The sequence below is a fragment of the Vipera ursinii genome, assembly GCF_947247035.1.
Source record: "Vipera ursinii genome assembly, chromosome: 16".
Lineage (NCBI taxonomy): Eukaryota > Metazoa > Chordata > Lepidosauria > Squamata > Viperidae > Vipera > Vipera ursinii.
Window position 1 is genome coordinate 1,181,150 of NC_139529.1, and position 24,904 is coordinate 1,206,053.

Genomic DNA, 24,904 nt, shown 5'->3' on the forward strand with positions numbered 1-24,904 from the left:
TAAGAAAGGCTGGTCGCCAAAGAATTGAGGCCTTTGAACTCTGGTGCTGGAGAAGACTCCGGCGAATCCCTTGGACTGCAAGGCGATCAAACCGGTCAGTCCTAGAGGAGATCAATCCTGACTGCTCTTTAGAAGGCCAGATCCTGAAGCTAAGACTCAAATCCTTTGGCCACCTAATGAGAAGGAAGGACTCACTGGAGAAGAGCCTAATGCTGGGAAAGGTTGAGGGCAATAGAAGAAGGGGACAACAGAGAATGAGGTGGCTGGATGGAGTCACTGAAGCAGTAGGTGTGAGCTTAAATGGACTCCAGAAGATGGTAGAGGACAGGAAGGCCTGGAGGAACGCTGTCCATAGGGTCGCAATGGGTCGGACATGACTTCGCAGCTAACAACAACAACAACAATGAATTGATAGATTAACATGCCAGGAACGGCAAGCAGTTCTTCATCATGGCCTCCATAATACATAGAGCTTTACACCAAGGACCTCTTAAAAGCTGACCAAATGCCCAACGGGGCATGCAGGGGGCTGTTCAGTCTGCTGACTAGAGAAAGGCACAGAGCTGAGCCCATCTGGCCACCTGGCACAATTTCAGGAGGGGACGACATCACAGGGCACCACCAAGCGCACCCAGAGCAACGGCACCCCAGGGCTTCACACTGGAAAGGCTGAGAATTATCTCAAGGACCTTCAGGGAGCAAGGAAGTTCTTCATCCCAGGGGGGCTTCTGGGAAGAAAAGGATGTTGGCCTCAGACCTCAAGCCAGGGTCAACTAATTTTCTGCTGCCCCAGAAACTCAACCTTGCAATCATGACAGCAGCAGCAGCAATTTCAAGAGCTTTTCAAATAAGGTCATTTGGGGGGGGGAGGGGAAGCTATCATACACGTGCACGTGTGCACACACTCACACACAGAGAGAATACTGGCCTGCTGCCAAATATGGAAACCATGCCCTAAGTCCATCCGTCAGCCTCAGGGTCCAGACCCTTGAGTCACTGGCAATGGAGAAGATTTCACGTATTACAGTTAAAAGAGGCTGTGGGAATCTAATTGTTGTACTTGGGGAAGAGGTGAGCATTCGCTTTCATGCATGCTGCAAAGCTCCATCAGAAAACAGAGATGTCCCAGATGTCTCCAAGCCCTTTCATAGTTTGACTTTATAGAGCAAAAAGCCGCCTTTACCTTGGAAGAGAACACAACCACAATAGCTGGCCTGGCCTGCCAGGGAGCACAAGGAGGACTCTGCACTCTCCCACATCTCTTGGACTGGCAGTTTTGGCACCTGCAGGGCCCACCTGAGACCATGGCAACCCATGGAGAAGAGGAAGAACAGAAGGCTTCTCCTCCAGAGAACAAGACTCCTGACCCCTTCCAGGCAGGCGGGAGGGCTTGGAAGTGGTTTGGGACAACCAGGGTTAATCTTTCAGGTTCTACGATGCTTCAGTTGGTCATACCTGTAACATCTCTGCAGGGTTAGCTCATGTTATCACCATCTAGATGACGGTTTATAGAATATCCCAGCCAGCATGCAAAGCCTATGGACTGAAAAATTTCCACTGAAGCCTCTGAAACCTGGAAAGGTGAGGGCAGAGTGGGGACTCAAAGCCCTGAGGCCTCCTAAAGGGACTGCAATAAGCAGTCAACCGTTCTTCAGCCCTTTTTCAAACTCTTGCCTTAAATGGGCGTTGCATGTGCCTTGAATCCCAATGTTGTGACTTCCTCTGTCGAGGCCTTTGGAACGGGGCACATTCAGAAGTTTGCATGAGCGGCTTATGCTGGGCAGGAGGAAGATCAGGTACATCAGCGCCATGTTTTGGGATTCGTTAATGGTAGATGACGGGTGATGCTCAAATCCAGGCAGGCAGACAAACGTGTTGTCAAGTTTCCGACGGATGAGCTCAAATGACTCTGAGGCATCACTTACCTTAAAAGTCTTTTATTAGAGTCCTATAACATCGGCAAAGCTTGCTAGGAGAAGCTGGAATCTGAATTCCCCTCCCCTTAGCACAATATGTTAAACACAATTCTCCTTTTCATTGCTGTCATAAATCACATTCTCCAATTACACTAGTTTGAAGGGTCAGTTTTCCCTTCTGTTAGACAACCAGCCAAATTCTTCTCTTCTCTTATTTCAAAACAGCCTTGAGACACATTCTTCCTCCTCCTCCCAGCAATAACTGATTATAGCTCTTAAAGTAACACATAAGTTTAAATATGAAATAGCTGCTTCATCTTTTGTCAAAGCAAGAACATTCAATGTTAGCAGTGTTGACATGTGTATCACCTGAGCAAGAAATGCAGGAGACAGCACACCTATTTAAAGCAATGTGCAAGCTTCCAATCACACACACACACACACACACACACACACACACACACACACACACACCTCACTGCCCTGACTTTACCTAAGCATTACCAGAATTGGAGGGCTTCCCATCCTGATCAGGAAGAGGGGCTCAAATAGTCAGCTCTTAAAGAAGTCCTTAAGAAACAAGATCATGGCATCCGGCCCTCTCAATTCCTGGCAAATAGATGGGGGAGAAATGGAGGTAGTGACAGATTTTATTTTCCTGGGCTCCAAGATCACCGCAGATGGGGACTGCAGCCAAGAAATTAAAAGACGCTTGCTCCTCGGGAGGAAAGCCATGGCAAAACTAGACAGCACACTAAAAAGCAGAGACATCACCCTGTCAACAAAAGTGTGTATAGTCAAGGCTATGGTCTTCCCAGTTGCAATGTATAGCAGTGAAAGTTGGACCATAAAAAAGGCTGAGCACCAAAGAATTGAGGCCTTTGAACTCTGGTGCTGGAGAAGACTCCTGTGAGTCCCTTGGACTGCAAGGCGATCAAACCGGTCAGTCCTAGAGGAGATCACCCCTGACTGCTCTTCAGAAGGCCAGATCCTGAAGTTGAAACCCAAATACTTTGGCCACCTAATGAGAAGGAAGGACTCACTGGAGAAGAGCCTAATGCTGGGAAAGATTGAGGCCAATAGAAGAAGGGGACGACAGAGAATGAGGTGGCTGGATGGAGTCACTGAAGCAGTAGGTGTGAGCTTAAATGGACTCCAGAAGATAGTAGAGGACAGGAAGGCCTGGAGGAACATTGTCCATGGGGTCACGATGGGTCGGACACAACTTCGCAGCTAACAACAATAAGAAAAAGTCCTGGAAGGAGCTCATGTCCATGCAAGAGCAGAATCGATGCCAATTCCGGAAATACTTGTGGGGAGCCATCAACTGGCCACCCCTCACATCCCAAGATGTGACCATCATGCTTGGAGGCTGCGTAGCTGCTTTCTTGCAAGGTCAGGGGACACAGGATGTCCATAGTCAGTGTTGTGATTCAGGGTCAGCCTGTGGGTTCGGCAGTTGGGTCGGACGACTCAGAGGAGGAGGGGGGTGTTGAAGACCTTGCTGAGGGGGTTGAAGATCTTGCTGATGATAGCCCTCAGCCAGGCTCCTCCCACTTGGTCACCACGGAGACCCAGCTGTGTGAGCCTGACAGCGTGGATGAAGATGACCCACAGCTGGCCCTGTTCAAGGACGCCCGACGCAGGAGGCAGTCAATTAGGAATAAACAGAGGAAGGCAATGGGGCTTCTCGGAAGGAGGCAGAGAGAAGCCACGCCCTGAACTCTATATAAGGGGAATGTCTGGGAGGGCTGGTTTGCTGAAGGCAACCGCTCGGATGGTTCATGTTTCTTAAAGCTCCTGTTTCTTGGTTCGTGTCTTGTTTGTTTTTGTAGCTATAAATTTGGCAGGCGTAATTCCAGCCTCTTGCCGTTTGTAAAGGGGTTGACCCTGCCTTTTCTGCAGGGCCGGTAGCAGGCTGGTACAGAACAGTCTTGCTAGGTTTTACAGAATAAAAACTGCTACATAAACACTTCATTGGTAAAGGAAGGCTTTCCCATGAGGCCTTGGTCTCACTGAAAGGGGGGTTTCTGTGCATGCACAAAGGGTGCCAGCACACCAAGAAAGACGCAGAAGTTCTCCTGAGGGCTGCTAGGATCCAGGGCAGGAGGGGCTACAGCTACTGCCTCAGGGCTCCCAGGCCAGTGTTGAGGGCACCTTGTGCTCATTTTAACGAAGGAGCCAAATCACCCCAGAGACAAACTAGAATTACAGGCTTTCCCAGGCCCTCACCTGGTTAGCTCAGGAGGGCCTCCACCTGCTCAGCTACCTACACCTGTCCTTGGTTACCAAGGAACTGCAGGCAATTCAGGATCTTAGCAGATGTCTGGAGTGACAGGAGCAGAAACTAAGCAGCAAACACGACGGAGCACAGCTTAAGTTTATTGGGAATCTTTTGCTGTGACAGTGGAAGAAAAAAAGGGGGGGGAGTCCCTGCCTCCCTTGAACTTGCTGGAACTCGCTTGAGGGAGATGCCTTGGCTGATGCAAGAGCTGCTCCAGACCAACAGGGTTGCAGAAGGCTTCCTTGACTCATTTGTGGTGAATTGTGAAGACTTTGTGGTTTTTCAGATATGTTCCTCAAATCCATTTCCAGACTAATGACTCTTTTAGCACACTAGGCAAGAAGAGGCCAGCATAGCAGCTTATTATACAGTTTCTTGATCAGTTTCCACTTGTTTCCCTGGAGCTGCAAACAGGTTGCCGGTATAAGCTGGGGCTCTCCCAATAATCTAAAACCAGCTCCCTTTGGACTAACACTGCCCAGGAGGGATCAATTAAGAGAGAGGCCAATGACAATAATTAATGCCTCCCTCCACACTGGGAAAGATGCCTTGAAGGGATAGCAATGTGCCCGCCTTCTCCAAATTATAACTCCTTATTTCCAATTATAGGTATTCCATTTATCATTTCCAGCAAATACGGGAGCAGAAAAATCAAGCATTCCTAGATGAAACCAATTTCCTAGATCTTATTCTTGCAGAATAAGAGTGTTGGAAGGGACCTCGGGGGTCTTCTAGTCCAACCTCCTGCTAGACAAATGGCTGTCCAAGACCTCCAGTGTTGGGGCATCCACAACTTCTGGAGGGAAGCCGTTCCACCAATTGTTCTCACTGTCAGAAGTTTCCCCTTAGTTCTAGGTTGGACCTCTCTTTGATGACCTTCCATCTGTCGCTTCTTGTCCTGCCCTCAGATGCTTTGGCCCCTTCTTCCCTGCGACAGCCTCTTAAATACTGGAAGACTGCTATCGTGTCCCCCCCTAGTCCTTTTCTTGGTTGGACCTAGACATAGCCAGTTTCTGCAACTGTTCATATGTTTTACCTCTTTTACTGGTCTACTATAGAGAGCATCCTCTCACACTGTATTGTGGTTTGTTTTGCTGGCCTGACAGCCACGGATAGGAAAGTATTACAGAGGGTGGTGAGCACAGCACAAGACATTGTGGGCTGTCCCCTGACACCACTGGATGACCTCGCCAGGGCTCGCTGCCTTGGAAGAGTGAGGAAAATTCTCAGGGATGATTCACATCCTGGTCGGTACCTCTTTACTGTCCTACCATCGGGTAGGAGATACAGGTGTATAGCCAGCCATACCAACAGGCTGAAGAACAGCTTTTATCCATGGGCTGTTAGGCTCTTGAACGGGAAATAATTTTAATGACTGACTTGCGAGCCCAGTGTGTTGTGCAATTAGCTCACATGGTGTAACAAAGATGGTGGGTTTGTTGTCACTGTGGGGGTGGGTGCACGAAGGGAGGCTCAGCCAATCTCAATGTATACATGGTTGTACTTTGACAATAAAGGTTCATTCATTCATTTTAGCCTCCAGTCCCCTGATCATTTCTGTATTCTTTCTAGGGCCTCAACACGTTTTTGCATCATGTGATCAAAAGTGGATGCAATATTCCAGGTGTGGCCTCTCAAAGCAGTATAAAGCAGTGACCTGGATACCGTCCCTCTGTTGATGCGTTGGATTTTTCGGCAGCTGCAGGAGGAGGAGATCAAGCCAAGGGGACACAGCAGACTGAAATACTGTACAACAGAGGTGCCTACATCGAAGAAGTCTTAGAAGAAATTCCCTCCGGTGCCAGAAGTTAAATCAGGACTCTCGACGCCAGCAAGTTAAAAGGCTGCAGGGGCCCATGGAAGGCAGCAGTGCATGGAGTGGGGACTTGTGGAATGCAAAAGCGGCACTAGAAGGATTTGACCAGCTCTGCCAAGAAGTTCAGAGGACGGGAAAGGCCCGTCAATATCCCAGTTCCAAAAAAAGGAGACTTAACATACAAACTATGGTTCAATATCCTTTATTTAACATGTTAGCAAAATAATGATTAAGATCATCCAACTCAGATTAAAGAGTCCCACATGGAAAGAGATGCCAAATGTTCAAGCTGGTTTAAGAAAAGGACAATGGATACAATACTTGTTGTGATTGTGATGAAGGAGAAAGTTGTTTCTTTTTTTATTTTGCTTTTTATTTGTGCCCCACCTTCATCACCTTTACAAATAACTCAAGGTGGCCTGTATATCCACCCCACACCCCCTCCTTCTATTTTCCCAACAACAAAAACAAAGGTGGGGCTGGGCTGAGAGAGAGAGAGTGCAACTGGCCCAAAGTCATCCAGACATCTTTCACGGTTGGCAGGACTTGAACTTATGGTTTCTCTGCTTTCTAGCCCAGTGCCTTAACCACTAGACCAGGGGAAGGCAACCTCGGCTCTTTTATGACTCGTGGACTTCAACTCCCAGAATTCCTGAGAGCTGACTCAGGAATTCTGGGAGTTGAAGTCCACGAGTCATAAAAGAGCCGAGGTTTCCTTCCCCTGCACTAGATCAAAGTGGCTCGGATACATTTATTTATCTCTTTCAATTTACTATATTCTTTTTTTCTTTTCTGTTTTTCTACTTTCTTTTCTTCCTTTTCTATTTTTTCCTTTTTAAGATTTATAGTAGTATTTATATTTTAATTGCAGCATTTAATAAAATAACTGCTAGCAAAAGAATTGACAGCGGTGGCCAGCAGCTGCCTTTCCGGATCAGGCACCAACGCTCAAGAACGACACGGCAGAGCAGCCACGAAGACCTAGGAAAAGCTGTTCAAACACCAGGGTGGGTCACCGTCATGCAAGAGGGCTGCTCAGGCTTGCAGGAGGACACCTGGGGAGTGTGCAAAGACGGGGGGGGGGATCTGAGAGAGGGGAGGAGGCTCCCCCCTCTGGCCTCCAGGCTGTTCCCCACGTGGAGGAGGGAGATTTCCTGGAGCCCAGCTTCTTTTAGCAGCCAACGGCCTCGCCTCGCTTCCAGAGGAAGCACCAAGGCATTCACGTGAACGGCTGCCAGTTGCCTCCAAGGAGAAGCAGAACATGTCCTTGAGGAACTGGAGGGTGGGTGAAGCCCGAAGCACAGATCCTTCATCTATTCACTCTCCCAACCGTGGATATTCTGCTGGCATCTCTTCTTCCTCAGGCACCAACCTTGTTTTTACAGGGTGCCCAGAGAGCTCCAACCTCAGCCACAAAATGAAAGGGGGGGGAGCTGGTCCTTTCCAGCTCCGGAGAGAGCCCTGCTGGAGGACCTGGCCAGCCAGCTGCTCCCAACTTTGATGGGCACAAGGTCTGCCTGCCACCAACGTGACCCTCCTGTTGTATAAACAGAGGGGCTGCTCAGAGAGAACAATGGCATGGCTGCCTCCGCGGGGGCAGTGAGGGGGGTCATCAGGTGTGTTTTGGCAACAGCCCCCTTCAAGAGTGCTCCAGCAGACACTCCCCAGTTGTGCAGGGTGGGGCTTTTACACAGAAAATGCTAAGACTGGGAGGGGGCTTTGGTCCTCCACCCCCTTTCTCTAGGGTCAGCAGAACTAGATACACGTCCTGGAAGAGGGTCCCCAAATGGTTGGGGTCCCCGAGGAGAAACCCCCTTCAGTCAAGCCTCCTTTCTCTCTCTTTAATGGATAAAAAATGTAAAGAAATGAAGTCAGTCAAGGTGCGGCTTCCTCCTGGCCACGGGTCATTAGGCTTCCTTGCTTCTTCCCGGTCCAACAATGTTGGCCTGGCTCAGTTCCGAGACGCTCCCAGGCCGAGAAAAAGCAAGACGGGCATTTCTGGCTGGATCCCCAGGAGAAAAACTGTTCTAAGGCCTTTTCTGTTTAATACAAGGGAACGACCGAGCAGCTCTTGGTGGAGCTACCCAACCTCCCAACTTCCTTTTTCAGCGAAGATTTTGGAAATGGGGAGGAGGCCTTCAGCTACCGTGGATCCCAGTTGCCAGGGCTGACCAGGAATCAGAGCTGGTCTCACATGGAAACAGCACTGCTTGCGCTGATGGACGAGGGATGTTGGTGGTTCCCGGAGGGGGGGGGGGGAGAATGTTCAGGCAGGTATGCTGGACAATCTGTGAAACTGGCAGGCACCATTTCAAGTGGTTCAGCTCCTCCCTAAGTGGACATGGCACTTGCTATGGTAGGGAAGAGCATTCAAGACCTTCACACCCGCACACCCACACTGTGCAATTGCAGAGGGCTCACCTCTACCCTCCATTCTCCTGAATGCCCCCCCAGATGATCCACGGGTGGGGAACTGTCCACATGCTGGAGACGCTGCACAGGTGGAAGGCCTGGCTCGGCCAGACAAGCCCAAGGAAGCCTGTGCAAGACATCTTTGCCGACGGCTGATTCAGCTGCATTCAGTGTCTGTGCAGCGTGGAGGGTTGAGCCAAGCCCTGTGCAGTTGTGTAGCATGGGTGTGTGGGTGTGAAGGTCTTGAGTTCAGGAGAAGCCCGCTAGTGAGAGGCTGACCAGGACGAGTAACCCTTGTCTCAAGCGGTAATTGAGAAAGCCGAGAGCCTTTGGCCAGAAATTTGCTGGGGAAGGGAAAGAGTTCAGAGACGCAGGAGAGCCCCAATGATGCCAGACCTCCCACTTGCAGCCCTAACCCTCTCAAGCCCCCCAAGATGGCTCAGGATCCTTGCAAGGAAAATGCCCACCGTCAGCCCATCCTCCTCGGCTTCTCTGGAGCCACGCTGGGGAAGACGTTCTTGAACAGAGCAGTGGAAGCGGGGGTGGGGGTGGGAGGGGGGCAGTCTGTTGCTGCAGCACTGGGGCTCATTGGCAGCGTGCCAGCCCCTCCACACTCCTCTCAACCCCCTTCCACCTGGGAACATGGTTTCTAGCCACTGGATGCTATCTGGATGCCAACTGCCCCCCCCAGCTGCTAGGATGCCCCCTCCCCAACCAGGAGCCTCCAAGCCCCCATTGTTTAACCTGTGACTCCTGCGGTAGACCTCCCACAGACGGAAATTGCTAGACTCTTGTGGGCTTAATCCTCCCAGAGACCCTCCTGCAGGGAAAAGATTATACGCAAAGCCATAAAATCAACCGAGCGCTCAGGCCCTGAAGTGGAAGTGCAGAGGAAAGAATGAACGTACCCAAGAGAAACCATCCATCCATTGTCCAAATATTCCCTTTCAGGGCCGCGAAATAGCAATTTAACTCTGGGAATGTCCATGATCGAAAGGCCCGCCTGGCCATGCCAGTCGCCCCAGGACCACTCGGGCAAAGGATTACCTGGACAATCATCCACAGCCAGTCTGGTTCTCTCTCTTCCCGACTGTCCATGTGAATGCGTGTATGAAGTTAGGCCACAAACCGGTGGCTACCCTGGCTCAGAGATTCACTCAGCTGGAAACTCACCCTCTCCGTGGCTCTCCCTCCACCTGGCCTACCTCTCAAGGCTGTTGTGAGAACCCAACTGCAATTAAAGAACACCAAGGACGACACAGTCTCTGGTCAGCTGCCCTCCTCCCCACAACGCCCTGTTGATGGGACTAGAGAAGCGGACTCTCAACCCCTCAGAGGGCTCAAGGCACTCAGAGAAGTGCAGCCCCCCCCTCCAATTCTCCACCTCTGCTTTGAGGGACGTCTCTGGAAGGCCCACCCTTCCTCCAAGGCATCCAACCCCACCCCACAAGATGCCAGGGGAAGGGACAGCCCCACAACCTCACCTCTTCACAGCCCCCCCCCCCAGGCCCTGAGCCAAGCTGAGCCTTTACCGGGGGCAAAATCAAGGCTGTGCTGATAAATACAAGGTGGCAGCTGGAGCCATGCACCGCCCCACCCCCAACCAATAAACACATCAATAATTCTGCCAGCAGCCAACAATGGCCGCTGGTCACTGCGGAGGGGCCCCAGAGTCTGCTCATCTTTCCGACTCTCTTGCACAAGGGCAGCTCTGCCTTTGGGTCCAGCTTGGGGGCTGGCCCAGGTGTCCACTCCCCTTCTTCTTTCTTCCAGAAACTCAACTGTGGCCGTGGGAACCAGATCTCAGCAGAAGATCCGCAGAAGCTGCTAGATGAGTCGCTCCAATGCAGACAAGGAAGAAGTGCCACCAAGGGGAGGGTCCGCCTGTTGCAGATACAGAGACCCTCCTGCCCAGCCGCCACTGGTCCTCCTCACACAGCTGCCCCAGCTTCACAGAGTCACCCGGTCAGCTCCGCAGGACTGGTGGCGATGCAGACCCCAAGGCCCGCAGCCTTCCCCAGCTGCCACGGCTGCCACCCCCGCCTCTGCCTTTGCTCTGGCCCTCGCTGCCTTGCTCCTCAAAGAGGGGGATCAGCCCTCCCCATCCACCTGTCTTTTGCCCTCCAGTGGAGCACGAAGGACCGGAGCTTGGGAGGGCAGACTGACCATTGGGCAGCCTGAGGGTCTCCCTCCCGCTCAAGGGGGAAAAAGGTCTTTGCTTTCCTCTTTTCCTTCTTCGCTTCCTCGATCCAGCTTGGCCACCAGCAGGGCAGCAACTGACATTGTCTGGCAAACGTTACGGTCAGGAAGTATCCAACCGTTAAATTATAGCCTTGAAAGGGGACACAGGGAGGCCGGGGACGCCGGGTGTCTTTCGGTCTCCATTTTGAGCAGCCAAATTTGGCCAAACCAACCGCCAGCAGGTGCAAGAGTTTCCGAGCAGATGTTTCCATTTTCAGAGGAACAAAATCCCCTCCGAGAAGCAAGAACCAGTTCAGATTCCCTGCTTGCTCGACCGTGCAAGAGTGGAGAGCTGCCTCAGGGGGCCTCCCTGCTCTGCTCCTGCCCCAGCTGCCTCCCTGCAGGCCAGGCCCCTCCGGCCTTCTGCAGACGTTTTGCCCCAGGCCAGGCCAGGCTTCCTCCGTGCCGCGGGGAGGGGGTGGGGAGGGGGCCGTTTTGTGGCACTTGTAGCCTGGGGGACTCCTCAGAGCGACAGCCAGGGGGTTCCCACAGGGGGATTCCCAGGCCAGCCCACTCAGTGAGGGGCTCCCAATTTCAGCCCCACCCAAGGGAAGGCCTTTCTGGCTCCAAGGCGCCACTCCCCCACTGCAATTTTCCCTCCAGCTGAGGCAGAGCGACTGGGTGAATGGTGCCTCAGGGGATTTGTGCCCGGCCCATCGAGCAGGAGCTGCAAGCACCAGGGGACACAGATGCAGCCCCTTTCTCCCTCCCAGGGGTAAAAATGGCAAGTCCTGGGCTCCAGGAGGATCCCCCAGCCACTTGGCCCCACCAGAGCCCCATGCCAGAGGCTGGGAAGGGCCTGGATGGCGGAGCCGGAGAGAGGCACAACCATGGCCACCCTCAGCACCTGATCGCGTCTCACCACGTGTCAGTGGGCGGTTTCCCACCCCCCGAAGCTTCACCACCATGGGGGCAGGAAAAGGGCAGCCCCTACAGCTGAGTCTCAGGCTTGAACACTGCCTATGACCGACCGCTGAGAAGGAAGACCGCCCTGGCCGTAGCACAGGGCCTTGCACCCCTGACCCCCTGAGGGGCAGGAGGACATCGGGGTCAAGGTCCTAAAGGTGTTTTTTTAAGAGGCAACTGGACTTTTTCTCTGAAAAGAACAGTCGTGACAGTCATGACCTGGATGACTGAGAACCTTCGTGGACATCAGGGTCAAGCATATCAAAAGCTGCCAAGAGTCCAAGGTGGGTCAGCCCCAGCCAAAGGCCCCTCCAAGCAGGATCCTTCTTGTCTCAGGACTTAATCACGGCTGGGGGCCCTCTGTGAGAGCCCCCCAGAGCAGTTTAGGGTGGCAGACAAATCCAATAGAATTATTCTCTGCTTGGCCTCCCTTCATTTTCAGTGACACTCACTTCTAGAGAAAGCAACGGGACTTCTGCAGCTGGCCATGGGAGTGAAGCCTCGCCCCCATTCTAATTCAGAGCAACTCTATCCCAGTCATTAAAGTCAAAATGGGGGCTGTTGAATGAAAGGGTGTTAGATATGGCCAAACAGGAGCCTTCAGCATCAGGGCCCTTGCCTGGTGCAACTGTGCGGGGCACAAGCCTCCCAGTCTAAGGAGACCATCTTCTCGAAAGTGCCACCTCTGCATGGGAATCTGGGCCTTCCCTTATCTGCAGGACCTAACCTGGTCCTTTTTGGATGCCCACCAGCTAGCAGACAAGGGCCCTTTTACTCCTGCCTACAGGTGGGGCTCCTGTGTGTTCACTCGCCGGAAACTCTGATGTGGTTTTTGTCCAGCCTCCCAGCCTCTGACCTCAAACCCTGGATCAGCTGCTGAATGTGCAACCATGGAGTACTTGACACCGAGTTCCAGCCAGTGATGCAGCATTGTGTGCACCCTGCGCGTGCCCAAGAGCAGGCCAGGACTCCTCTCCACAGTGGTCAGCGACAGGACCCTGTTCAGCTGACCGCTGGCAGGCATGCCGGGCACAAGCAGATACGCCAAACGGGTGCAGCCCTGGAAAACTGCAGCCAGCTGCACAGTGGCTTAAGACCCAATATTAAAGGTCTAGAAACTGAAATGTGCTTTCTTGCTTAGTGAACTCTCAGATTTCTGAGGAATTATGAACGCAGCGCCATTGCCCACATCCATACCTACACTCTCTGGTCCAGGCATGAAGCTAGTAAAAATAAATATAATTCTCTTTTAAAAAAACAGGGAACTCCAAGTGCTTTGGGGACAGAGTGACTGTGTTGTGCAACGTGCTCGGGCCGGCTAATGTGAAATAGTAGGTTTGTGGTTCAGGGAACTCAATCTACGCATCATTGGCACGTAGAAATCAAGAGATAAATGCAAAGAAAAAGCATTCAAAGCATCATTACAGAGCTGGAAGCGGCAAAGCCACAGCCACACAGACCGATCGCTCTGCAGTCAGTGAACCCCTTAATTCTTCTCCCGAGTCCACGTGACTGTCCACACGCATCGCTTGCAACTGCCGGGTCGCCCATCTGCTTCCCATGAAACAGCTCCTGGCAAGTTCAGACCTGGAGTCAGGCTGAAGAGAGGCAAGGGGGGGCTCTGCGAGGACCCCTTCCAACAAGAAAAGACGGACCGAGGCTCAGCTTCTCTTCTTCTTTCACCCCCCAAGGAGCCCAGCGCGGCACAGATATTTCCCCTACGCCCCTCCCCCTGAAATGTAAAGGCCTGCAATGCACCAGCTTTAATGCTACCCTTTGGGGAAAGAGCTTGAGCCAAAATGCCGCACACTAAAATTGGGAGCACAACGGGCGAGAGAGGGAAGCAACCTTTCCAAGCAGCTGCATTTCATTTCAACCCTCCCCTCCACAACAAGGATTTCTTCCCTACATGATATAGTTGTGATTTTGGAAGGTACTTAATGAAAAAAACTACCGGCCGGTTGATATTTGGAGGATTTAGGCAGCATGGTAGTTTTTCCCCTCACTGTGCCCGACCTTCTCAACGTGTAGAATAATTGCAGTTGTTCTATGAATTACAAAAAGAATTCCATTCACTCAGCAATGCAGCTTTCTGTGAGTTTTGTCTTGAAAGGTGAAGGCAACGTAACAGCTTCAACCTGGGTCAACAGGATCTCTCCAAGCAACACCAGTGGCCTCTGGCAGGACACGGAGGCTTCCCTGTGACCAGACCCCTGTCCAAGCATCGGCAGCAGTGGAGGGGGGGAGACTTCTGCTCTGAGCGAGAGCCCCCCAGCGCTGCACCTAACGTGGAGACGCCTCTCCTGAGGCCCGCTTGGGCCCAGCGTTGCCAATGGCTGCCTAAAGGGGCTGCCAAGCCCTCGAGGGTCTTCCGGGCAGCTGCAAAAGGTGCTTCTCCTCACATCTGCAGCCCCTCTTCAGAGGCATTTTCCTCGGGGGGGGGCTTTAGAAACTGGAAAAAAGCCACTTCACGCTTGCCCGCCCCTCCCCCCAAAGCCCCACCTACTTTTCCGAAGTCCCGCACGTCAAAGAGGTCGAAGGGGTCGAAGAGTTCGCTGTTCCGGAGGCCGAACTTGTCGTGACACACTTTGAGGAACGTCCGGATGTTCTTCAGGCAAAGGAACTGCAAGAAAAGGGGAGCCCTTGAGAGCTTTTCCCACAGAGACCCACCATGGGGGGGTGTGCGTGTGTGTGGGTTCTGAAATGACAAACACCACTCCGTCCGCACAGTTCGCTCCCCCTGCGGCCTCATCCCTAACGCTATTCCCGGGGGAGGGGAGTCTCTCGGACATGGAAGACAGCAGCCACACAACACCCTCAACCCGGGTGGACATCCTGGGTTCACACAGCCCCCTCAGCCTAGGGCTTCACTGGCTGGTCTGCGGCAGGCTCGGTGCCGAAAGGAGAGCCAGAGGAGATCCCTGCCCACCCCCCTCACCCAGACTTGGCGGCCGGGGTGCTGAGATGAGGTCTTTGTGGTCTTGTCAGACAGACCAGAGTGAGCTCCAACTTCCCCATTGGCCACTCCATTTTTGCATGTGTATACCCACACACATACCCACACCATTCTGCTCAAATCCCCGTATGTTCTGAGGACTAGTCACTTCGCAGCTTTTGGTGGAGCCAGAAGCAACAACCCTGCAAAGGGGTTATTAAACAAGATTATTAAAAAATCAGGACCTGGATTTTTGTATTTTTTTTAGCTGAAATATTGAATTTGGTAGAGCACAGATGTCCAGGATGGGGTGGGGGAAGCTGGAGAAGCTCTGTTGCCCCTGGACAAGGCACTGCCACCCTCCAGTACAAGCAGGATCCCGCTGGGGCCGGGGAGGGCAGTTCTGCATAGTGTCAGATGAGCCTCCTTCACTGCCCCCCCCCGCCCTACAGCTGCAGAGAGGGATGGGGGGGCTTTCTTTCTTTACTGCCTTTGGACCCTGCGAGGGAGCCTTCAGCCCTCCAAACACAGAACAAGAAGGGGCAGTGGGGAAGCCAACGGGCCAGGGTCTCCTCAGAGCTCTGGTTCAGAGTTGGGGAGACCCTCTGTGGGCTACCCCCAGGCATAGCAGCATGGTCTCTGGCCCTCAGGTCAGAGCCAGGTGGCCCATTGCCAAAGCCGGGGGTCCTGAGATGCCACAGGCCTTTTCTGGGCAAGAGAGGCAGCGATGGATGCAGGAAGACCCTCCCTTGAGTGCTTTCTGGCTGCGAGGCAGGGCTGGGCCGCTGCTTCTCTTGCTGCAAGCACAGCCAAGATGTCACTGGGCTAAAGAAAAATGCTTCTATGAAGGGGGGGGGCAATGCAGGAATGGCTGCTGCAGCTGTGGGGGTGGGAGGCAAAGTAAAGGGTGGAGGCCAAGCTGATACTTGCCCCCCCTCGCCCAAAAGCCCCAGAGACAGGCCTCTCCCCCCACACACACACACACACTGCCTGTTGGTCCTGCTCTGCAAAATCGGCATGTGTGCTTCTCCTCTGAATGGCTCTCTTTTCCTTGCAGGAGAGGAGGCCGCTCTTCAAGGGGCCTTTGCACACTGGAAGCCGCCCCACCCAGAAGAGAGCCCCCCCCCACGAAAGACAGAGACAGGCTGTTCCCCACAGCGGGTGAGCAAAAGTCTCTGAACATTTCACAAAAAGAGGAGCATCTTTGAAAAGCCAACACCGCTGAAATCCTGCTTCCCAAGCCTGGGAGAGCCTGCCCATTCCCCAGCCTGCCCATTCCCCAACGCCCATCCCTCCTCACTCTGCTGCCCCTTCCCCAACACTCAGGGCAGCCCCCGCTTCCTAGGGACTGGCCGCCTTCAGCCTTTCCCTTTCATTGCCAAGCCGGACTCACACAAAGCAGCACTGACACTCATGGTTGGGGGGGGCAACCTGGCCAGCAGCCCACCTCCTGGTCAGGTCATTCGGGTCCCTTAAGAGGCTGCCCCCCCTCATGACCAACACAACTGCAGCAGGAGTAAAAGAGTGGACAGCCCTGGAGGGGGGGGGGTTGCTGGAGGCCTGGAGTGTGCTTGGCCTGGAGGAGAGGCGATTGGGGGGGACCGATCCTCTCTTGTCTGAAGACTCAGCTGATCCAGAAGGCCGGGCAGAAAATAAATCAAACCCCAATGACAGGAATTAGATTTTGCTTGGGCCTCCCCCCCCCCCATGAGGAGAGCTCTTCCCCAGGGGATCGGGCCCACCCACTGATGGGTTGCCTACGCAGGCATCTGTGAAGAAAGCTGGCCAGAGAGACCCTCCCTCCTCTGGCAAGGCAGGCCCGCTGGGGGCTCCTCCTGCACCGGCCACCTCCGGGAAACCTGCCTGGCGAAGGAGGGTGGCCACTCGGCCGCCTTCCTCTGCCCCCCACCCCCCAACGCCTCTGCCAACGGGAGGCCGTAGCCGGCCGGAAAAGGGCAGTGCCAAGAGTGAGACTTCTTTGCGGGGACAACTGAAAACCAAAACAAAGACAGATTGATTAGCTCTCTAAGCCACAAATACCACCCTACGTCAGTTGTGGAACTCACCACCACGAGAACCATGGCAGGATTATGGCGAGGCGGGGGAAACGCCTGGCAACAAGATGGCGAGCCCAGCCACCCAATTCCAGAAGCTGAGCCAATATCTCTGCTCCCACAGACCCTTCTTCACCCAAACACACATAAACACACCCGCCCCGGCTGCTGCCTCACCTTCTTTCTCTCCCAGCGGACACCTGAGGCCCTAAGCAGGACTAAGAGACAATCTTGGAAATGAAAAATGGCTGCATTCATTCAGTCATCTGTAAATTTATCAGGCTAGAAACTGGGAAAACCCGAGTTCTAGTCCTGCCAGAGGCAGGAAGCCAGCAGTCTGACCTTGGGCCAGTCTCTCCCTCAGAGCCCCAGGAAAGACTTAATGGGTTCTGAAAAAGCTTGCAAGAAGATTGCCAGGACTCGTGCAGGCTCTGGCCAGGAGCCGACACTGACCCGAAGCTCCCCACCAGGTCTCTGCTCCCGGTTCATCACAGCCATACTGTAAGCTGGGTTTGCTTCCTCATGACGCAGCTCCCGTAACTCTTTACTCAATGGAAAGAATGCAAAGCAAATTCAAGGCAAACAGAGTAAAGCACGGATGGAAGCATCGAAGCAGCCACTGCGCCAAGCCAGAGAGGGCTCCCAAAAGGCAGAGAGGCAGACGCAAGGAGGAAGCCACCGCCGCCACCGCCCACTGATCCTGCTTCCCAAAGCAGGGCTGCTCGAAGTAACTGACGGGGTGGGGGGTGGAATCAGCTGAAGCCTGGACCAGCTCTCCCAACAGGCTTCTCACACCCGGGCCTTGAGTCCCAGCCAGGAAAAATACTGCAGCATTTTCCCTCCAAAATCAGCCCTTTGGGGAAGAAGCGCCATTTGAAGCCCCAATGCTTGGTGAAGAGCGAAATCAGCGTCCCAGTTACACAGACACATGAAGTATTTTCTCTCTAGAATTTGTGACTCCTCACCAGGCACTTTTCCTGCCGCCCCCATTTCTAAATAACTCAACAATGCATAAGCTTCCTCCCCCCCACCCCACCCGTCAGAAAAGATTCAGGGAGTCAAGAGCACAAAAATCTTGCAATCTGCACCAAATCCCAGCTGCTCAGCCACCAAAGCCTCTGCTCTGCCCTCCCTCCCATGGAGGGGCAAGTCAGCCATTCCCCCCCTCCAGAGCCTCTAGCAGCTGGACCTGCCCCCCCCCAGGTGAGGGAGTCTCAGCCCTGCCACCCAATGCGCCAGGGGGTCCCTGGGCCAGTCCCTCTCCCTCCAACCGAGGAATGCCCCAGCGGGTATTGCCGCCCAAGGCCTCCGAGTTGATGATGGGGGGAAATGTGGCAGAGTGGCACGGACAGTGAGCGGGAGCGGCTGCCATGTCAGTTTAATTAAACATTAAGATCATCCAGCCCTGGGGAAAAGTGTCTTCCACTGCATTGCTACCCTCAAGAGGGCAAAACCAATGTGGAGCCTGATAAAAGGATGTTAATGAAGTTCACCGCATGGCTTTGTTTGCTTCCTGATCCCTAATACCCTGGCAAGCTGAAGACTCACAACTGCCAGGCGCAGATTGCATTCAGCGGCAGTTGCAGATTTGCCACAAATCCCCAGACGGCTTAAATCCTCCGCCCCAAGGGAGGGGACGGGGTGGAGAAATGGAGGGCTCACCCCACAGGGCAGCCATCATCTCATCCGCCATTTGTTAGGTGCCAATTAGTGATTGGTGGTCTGACATGTCAGCTCAAGCAGGGAACATACCTAATGCTCCTTCCTCCTCCACAACCACCCTGTGAGGTAGGCTGGGCTCAGAGAAAGTGACTGGCAGAAGGTTCTGAAGGATGTAGAAGCTTCCCTCTCATTCCTGGGAAATGCCACGACTCTGCCAGGAAGATCAGAGTCCTTTGCTCAGCTGGGCAGAGGAAGGACCAGGCAACGGGGGGGGGGGGGGGGGAGAGACATGAGAGCTTCTGGGCATTTTCAGAGGTCAGTGCTCTAGCCTACCCATGACCCCCACCCCCCATTCTCTTTTCTATTGGAGCCAAATTCCTGGGGAACAGACCCCTCTGCCCCCCACTGGGAAGGCAGCTCTCCCAGGGAGGCGAGGGAGAAACAGCACCCAGTTCCAGGCCCTGGACTGGAGCAGTCCCAGCTGTAGGTGAGGATCCAATGATGGGGAGCGCCATCAAGAGTCTGAAGCCCCCCTCCCGAATGAAAGGGCAGGCCTCTACTAAAATAGGGGGGGCTCTTCTTGAGGCTGCAGAGGGGAAAAGCACTGTGCTGTAACTCTGAAACCTGAGAGGTCACGGCAAGAGCAATAACTGAACTCCAAGGGAAGGCTGGTGTAAGGACCTGCCCCACCTGGCCCCCTCAGGAAAGCACGACTCTTGACACTGTGTGGTCAGTCAAAAGAACTTTTACTCAGAAACAGTGGTTGCAGTAAGGTCAGGTGGAATCTAACGATCCTGCACCAAGCACCAAGCTCTTCTTCTCATTCTGAAACCCAACCCCCGCCCCCTCCGACCAGCCCACTGGCAGCCAATACAGTGCCACAAGTTTGTTTTGATCGCTGAGTTACAGGACAGATAGTGGGTCATCCTCAGGGTGCAGCAACGTTGGAGTCAGGCTGGAATTGGGGGAAGAGGACCCCCTCCCTAATTCCCATGCGGTCACAGCAAAAGTGAAAGCTTGCCAAGAATGCTCCCCCAGAGCCTCCTCCTCCCCCACCAACAGACTGGCAGGGCACCCAGATGGGGACCTGACAAGCTGCCACCCCAAAAGCCTGTAGAGCACAACATAACTAAAATGGGAGGGAAAAACAAAGTTAGAACATTCGGTTAGGTTTGTCAGGATATTGATTGTGAAAATGTTTCACCAATCTAGGGGCCCTAATATGTCGCTGACCTGTGGGGATATCTTTCCATGCCACTAAATATTAGAGGTTACCCTACGCATACGAGAGTCCAGAATCACCTCAAAATGTTGCTCTCCCCCCCATTAACATTAGTTAATGGCACACGTACAAGGGGAAGAACTGGTCTAAGGGGTGAGGAAATTTCAGTTTTCAGTTAACTGCAGTGAGACCGGATGGAGCCGCGTAGGGACTTTGGCAAGTCTAATTCTGCTGCGACTAGGTTAATAAAATGTAGTTTGATGGGGAAAGGCCTCACAAACTTAGGTCCCAGTTTTTTGGAGGGTTGAAGCCACTGCTTTGTGCAGACGTTCCTTCCGTGGTCCCCACAGTAGAGGTAGGTGCCTCTCTGGGTTGACCACAATTGCAGATTCCGCCTAATATAAGGACCTGCCCCACTTGGCCCCCTCAGGAAAGCAAGACTCTTGACACCGTGTGGTCAATCAAAATAACTTTTACTGAGAAATAGCAGTTGCAGTAAGGTCAGGTGGAATCCTGCCATCCTGCGCAAAGCACCAAGCTCTTCTTCGCATACTGTGCCGCAAAGTTGTTTTGAGAGTGCTGAGGTATGAGGTACAGGACAGATAACAGGTCATCCTCAGGGCGCAGTGACCTTTGAGTCAGGCTGGGACAGACTCCATCCTAACATCCTAATTCCCACATGGTTACAGCAAAAGCGAAAGCATACCAAGGAGGCTCCCCAGAGCCCCTCCTCCCACTCCACAGAATGGCAGGGCGCCCAAAATGGGACCTGACAGCTGGAGGGAACGGCCAAGACCCAGCATGTGGCCCCAGCGAAGGCTGAAAGACCGCTCCCACACTGCATGAAGGCCAGGAGGGACGGACACACACACACACACACACACACACACACACACACACGACACACCCCTACCTATCCACTTAGCCTCTCGCTCCTCGCCAGTGGCCTGCGACCAAATCATCCTTCTTGGAGGTTTTCTCCAATGGAGATTCCCTCCTCACTTAGCCAATTTAAACTAAGTCACCCGGCTTCTCCCATCACCCTGCAGCATCGGCACTGCCAGCCCCCCCCCCTCCTGGGTGAGTCAGCTGGGGCTGAGCTGCCTCCTTTCCCCAATCTTAGGAGAGCAGCTGGCAGTGGAAGAGGGGGAGGGGCTGCCGAAGCCAGCTCTTCCTCAGGGGCTTTTTAGGAAAGAAAATAACCCCAACCTCCTGCATGGAACCCGTTTCAAAATAGCCACCCCCCACGAGGGGACCCTCAAAGGCTCTCTCTCCATGCTGCGCTGACATGCAGAGGGGCAGGACCCCAAATCCACCTTGTCGCCTGGGACAGAGCAGGTAGCATAATGCCTGGAGCAAGGTTAAAACCTTTCACAAGGGGAGCTCCTTCCACCCTCACTTTCCAACTGTCATTCTGTAAGAGCAGCTGCATTTTACACATTACCCAACGTCATATTCAGATGTGCTCTCTGGAAAATATCAGCGTGGCAAAGAGTGAGGAACTTCCTGCTTCAACCAACATGGAATGTCCCCAAGCATTCAACCAGACCGTGGCAAGACCACCCCTGGGCTCGCCTCCCAACCACTTGTCCCTTCAGAGATGCTTGCTGATCCATCCGAGCCTTTGAAGTGGGCCATCCACCCCTGGTCAAGCAAGAGGACCATTGCCCGGTGCTCTGGGTGGTTTCCAGCCCTGGCTGCAGGGGTGGAGGGTGGACGCTGGTTCTACTCAACGGAGGCAACCGCAAATCTGCAGGAATTAGTGCCAAAATCTGCTTAGGGCCTTTCAGACAAAGCCTTCTTCTCTCTTCCAACAGAGCTGTGAAAGGTGTCAGGGAATGTAATTCAAAGGGGGGGAGGGAGGGACCGGGGTCCGTAAAATTCTTCTGGTGCACGTGCAGAGAACAGCCTGACCTTCCCCAGGTTTTCATAGCTCAGCTCCTTGTCTCCTCACGTTGGCCCTGATGAGTCACCCTGGCAGAAAAGGGGGGGGGGTAGCAGCTTTTAGTGACAATGGGCTGCCCTTGACTGCCTTGGTTGGGCACAGTGGGTCAGATAATGATGCAAAACGGATGGGTTTGATGTGCAAAGGGGTACCTTATTCTCATATATTTATTTTACTGATCAATTTATACCGACCCAATTCCAAATCTCCCCTTGAGGAGTAGAAGTTTTTCTTCACTGTACGCAGCCCACAACCACTGCCCTGACCCTGACTGCTGTTTCTCCAGACCTACACAATTCAAATTTCATTGTGGCAACCTAGGCATATTGACACATGTCTTTCAAGAGACATTCATTCCTTGCAGCAGACATATTACCAGATGCTACTTTTCTACCAGAATTTATAATTTCCTCATTATTAGTAAATATTTTTTACCAAAATAAGCAAATGTACCCCTTTGCACTACTTTCCAGCATTTGTGTGTCGTGCAGAAGCATTTGTGTTCTTTTCCCTGTCAGAAACGACATCTCAACCTTCACTCCAATCATATCCAGATTCGGCCACCTGACATTTGGGAAGCTAGTTGCGGGTCTCAGCCAACAAGACGGCATCTCTGGCATCCCAGGGAAGGCACACTTGCATCTCCTGCAAACAGGCCTCTGAAGACACGCCTGGCCTTGCAGATCTCTTGCCAGGACACGCGTGAGGAACGCCCCTCTTAGTCTGGAAGCGTTTCTTAAGCATCCCGCTTGTTCCGGCTACACCCCCCGGGATCCGTCTTCAACTCCACGGCCAGACACGTTCCCCACCATCGCAGCCTGATCGCCATCGTGTGTTTACTGAACAAAGATACGCTAAGCTGACCTTCTCCCATTCACATTTTCCCCCTGTAACCTGCAGTTATTTGGTCTACACAGGAAAGCTGCCCAGGTCTTGCTTTGGGTCACGTCTGCAGTCTGCCTTCTGTGGAAGAGAACATAATTTCACTTTTCTAGTCCTCAATATCAGCAAATCAACCAAAGATCTAGCAATCTGTAAACTGCCTTCTTATTTTAAAGTTCCTCCGGTTTCACTTCTTCAGCCTTTCCGTTTTATTCCTTGGGCCTCCAGGGCATCCCTTTCCGATCTGTTCTTGGGCCCAGCCCTCTCCAGATCTCCCCCCCCATCTGCTACCTCTGCAGGGGGCTCCGTTGGCCCTTTTCTCTTTCCTACCGTGGTTTTGCAAGGATAGGCAGTCCTCAGTTTACAACAGTTCATTTAGTGACTGTTCAAAGTTACAACGGCACTGGGACAAGTGATTTATGACCCGTTTTTCACACTTACAACCATTGCAGCATCCTCATAGTCACATGATCAAACTTCAGGCGCTTGGCAACTGACTCCCATTTATGGGGTGGGGAGGGTGTCACGTGATCCCCTTTCGAGACCTTCTGACAAGCAAAGCCAGATTCGCTTAACAACCATGCGACTAACTTAACAAATGCAATGATTCACTTAACAATTGTTGTTAAGGTCGTTAAATGGAGCAAAGCTCACTTGTTTCACTTAGCAACAGACATTTTGGGCTCAATTGTGGTTGCAAGCCGAGGACTGCCTGTGTCTGTCCCACCCCTCTCTCCCCCCCGGCTCCTGCCCTCCCCCCGAAGAACTCCATGCCCTGCGCTCATGTTTGGTAGCCCAAATCTTTCCCACCGCTTTCCTTGCTGCTCCCCCCCCCGCCCTCCCCTTTCCCTTTCTCCTGCTGGGAGACCCACCTACTTCCACACTGCAACTTCCTCGTCCCAAGATTCACTCCCGACACTCCCAAATCAGCGTCTCTCCCTCAGCCCTCTACTACCCCTCCCCAAATATCTCTGAGCCATCCATTCACGGTTTTCAACGCATGCCCTGTATGTAAATGCAAGGACAGAATTATGCTTAAACAGGACACTTATGCACCTGAAGTCCACAGGTTGGGCTTTTTTCCCCTCAGCAGAGAGCCCACCCGTGCTCTTTCATTCTTAAATTGCTTTTCTGTCCTCCTTCCTCTCCTTCCTCTCCATCCATCATGTCACCAGTCCTTTCAGAACATTTTGTAAGGTTTCCAAAACTGGAATTTGGTCCTTCCATGATCACTATTCACTGCAATGTAAAATTCCTAATGTATGAATTCTTGCTTTTCACAAGCACCCCAAAAGCCCCAAATTCACCCAAATCATCCTATTTCATTCAAAATTAAACCCAATTCTTCAGCAGGCATTCATGTCTTCACTTACAACAGTTCCCAGACACTGCAGCCTCCATCTTTTTCTTGGTTTCACAACAACATACTGTAGCCGGGTTTCTTTATTTTGCTCATTAATACACGCTAATTATCATTTCCTTTTACACACCGAGATACAACCCTCCCTGTGCCAAGGGCATCAGCAGATGCTGGCCTCCACTGCTTCTCCCGGCTTTTGCCAAGCGTGGCCTTCCCAGAACACTTTTTAGTAATAGGCAGATGGGGCAGGCGAGGCTGTGAGCCTTAGTTACATCCCTGCCACGTGCTGCGTTTGGTGCAAATGGTGCGAATGCCAGACCAGCCCATTTTAGGACAGGAACAGCCTAATTCTGCCCAGTGCGTTGCTCACCCTTCTCTGCAAGGCCTTCTAGAAACTATCTTAAAATCCCACAGACAAGGGGCTACGCGCCACGGCATACTCAGAATATGACTGCCAAATCTAAAATTCAACAAAGAGAAGATGGAGGGGGCGGAGGAGGGAGGGGTTAGGGAAGGGAAGGACGCCTACTCACAGCAGGATAATAGGGAGGGCAGAGCCAAGCAAATGAAGTTTTAAAGAAGACTTCTAGGATAATTGAAGTAGGTCGCCAAGGGTTTTTGAGTCTCAAAAACTTAATAATCCCGCTTTCTTTTTAAAGACATCTGTACATCTTGTAGTACTCACTTCTCTTTTGGTCTCAAGAGTTCTGGCGTGCATAAAATATGCAGATCTTTGTCAGTATCTTAACATAAATTCAGTGATGGAGTCACACGTGTCTGAGCAGGCTGAGTTAGCTCTTCCTTTTGGTCAGTCCTGGCTAACAGAGAAGGCCGGTCTGAGAGTCTGCAGCAGGGCGTGGAGCCCAGACAAGCTGCCAAAAGCCAAGGAGAATTTGGACTCTGAGAGGAGCTTCCGGGCCAGAGGTGTTCACTGCCTTCCTGGAAGCCCACACGGGCAGCATTTAGCAGGGACCCCCCCCCCGTTCCCGGCTCTGTTGGGATTGAGAGTCCTCAGCCAGTCAGGACGGATCTTGGACAGATCAGCAGCCGGACAGATCAAAGGTTCTTACAGCCCAGCCATTATTTATTTATTTATGACATTTTAAACAGGGCAGCAGCCGGTTTCCAGGCACAGCCAGCGGGGGCAGGGGGGGGCCACGGGGGACATGAAAATAGCCGCCCTCCTGGCTTAATCCCCAGCAGGAAGAGAAAATCTTCTGACAGGCGAAGCTCCTTCACCCCCGAGGGGCTCAGTTCTGAGAGCACAAC

The 24,904-nt window shown here is 52.8% G+C and overlaps 1 protein-coding gene and 1 long non-coding RNA gene across 6 annotated transcripts in view; both read right to left on the reverse strand.

Moving 5' to 3' along the window:
• The window catches only part of VAV2 (vav guanine nucleotide exchange factor 2), a 108,709-nt gene that overhangs the window by 79,933 nt on the left and 3,872 nt on the right, over window positions 1-24,904 (reverse strand). For all 5 annotated transcript variants that reach the window (XM_083375292.1, XM_083375291.1, XM_083375295.1 and 2 more), the window contains exon 2: window positions 14,082-14,198. In XM_083375292.1, the coding sequence (XP_083231418.1) occupies window positions 14,082-14,198 (117 nt within the window). The remainder of the gene's footprint in view (window positions 1-14,081; window positions 14,199-24,904) is intronic.
• On the reverse strand, window positions 21,204-24,536 carry LOC310647785. Its single transcript, XR_014493946.1, has 4 exons — window positions 24,321-24,536; window positions 23,332-23,514; window positions 21,711-22,356; window positions 21,204-21,667 (listed from the first exon to the last, which is right to left on the reverse strand). It is a non-coding gene; the product is annotated as an uncharacterized lncRNA (long non-coding RNA).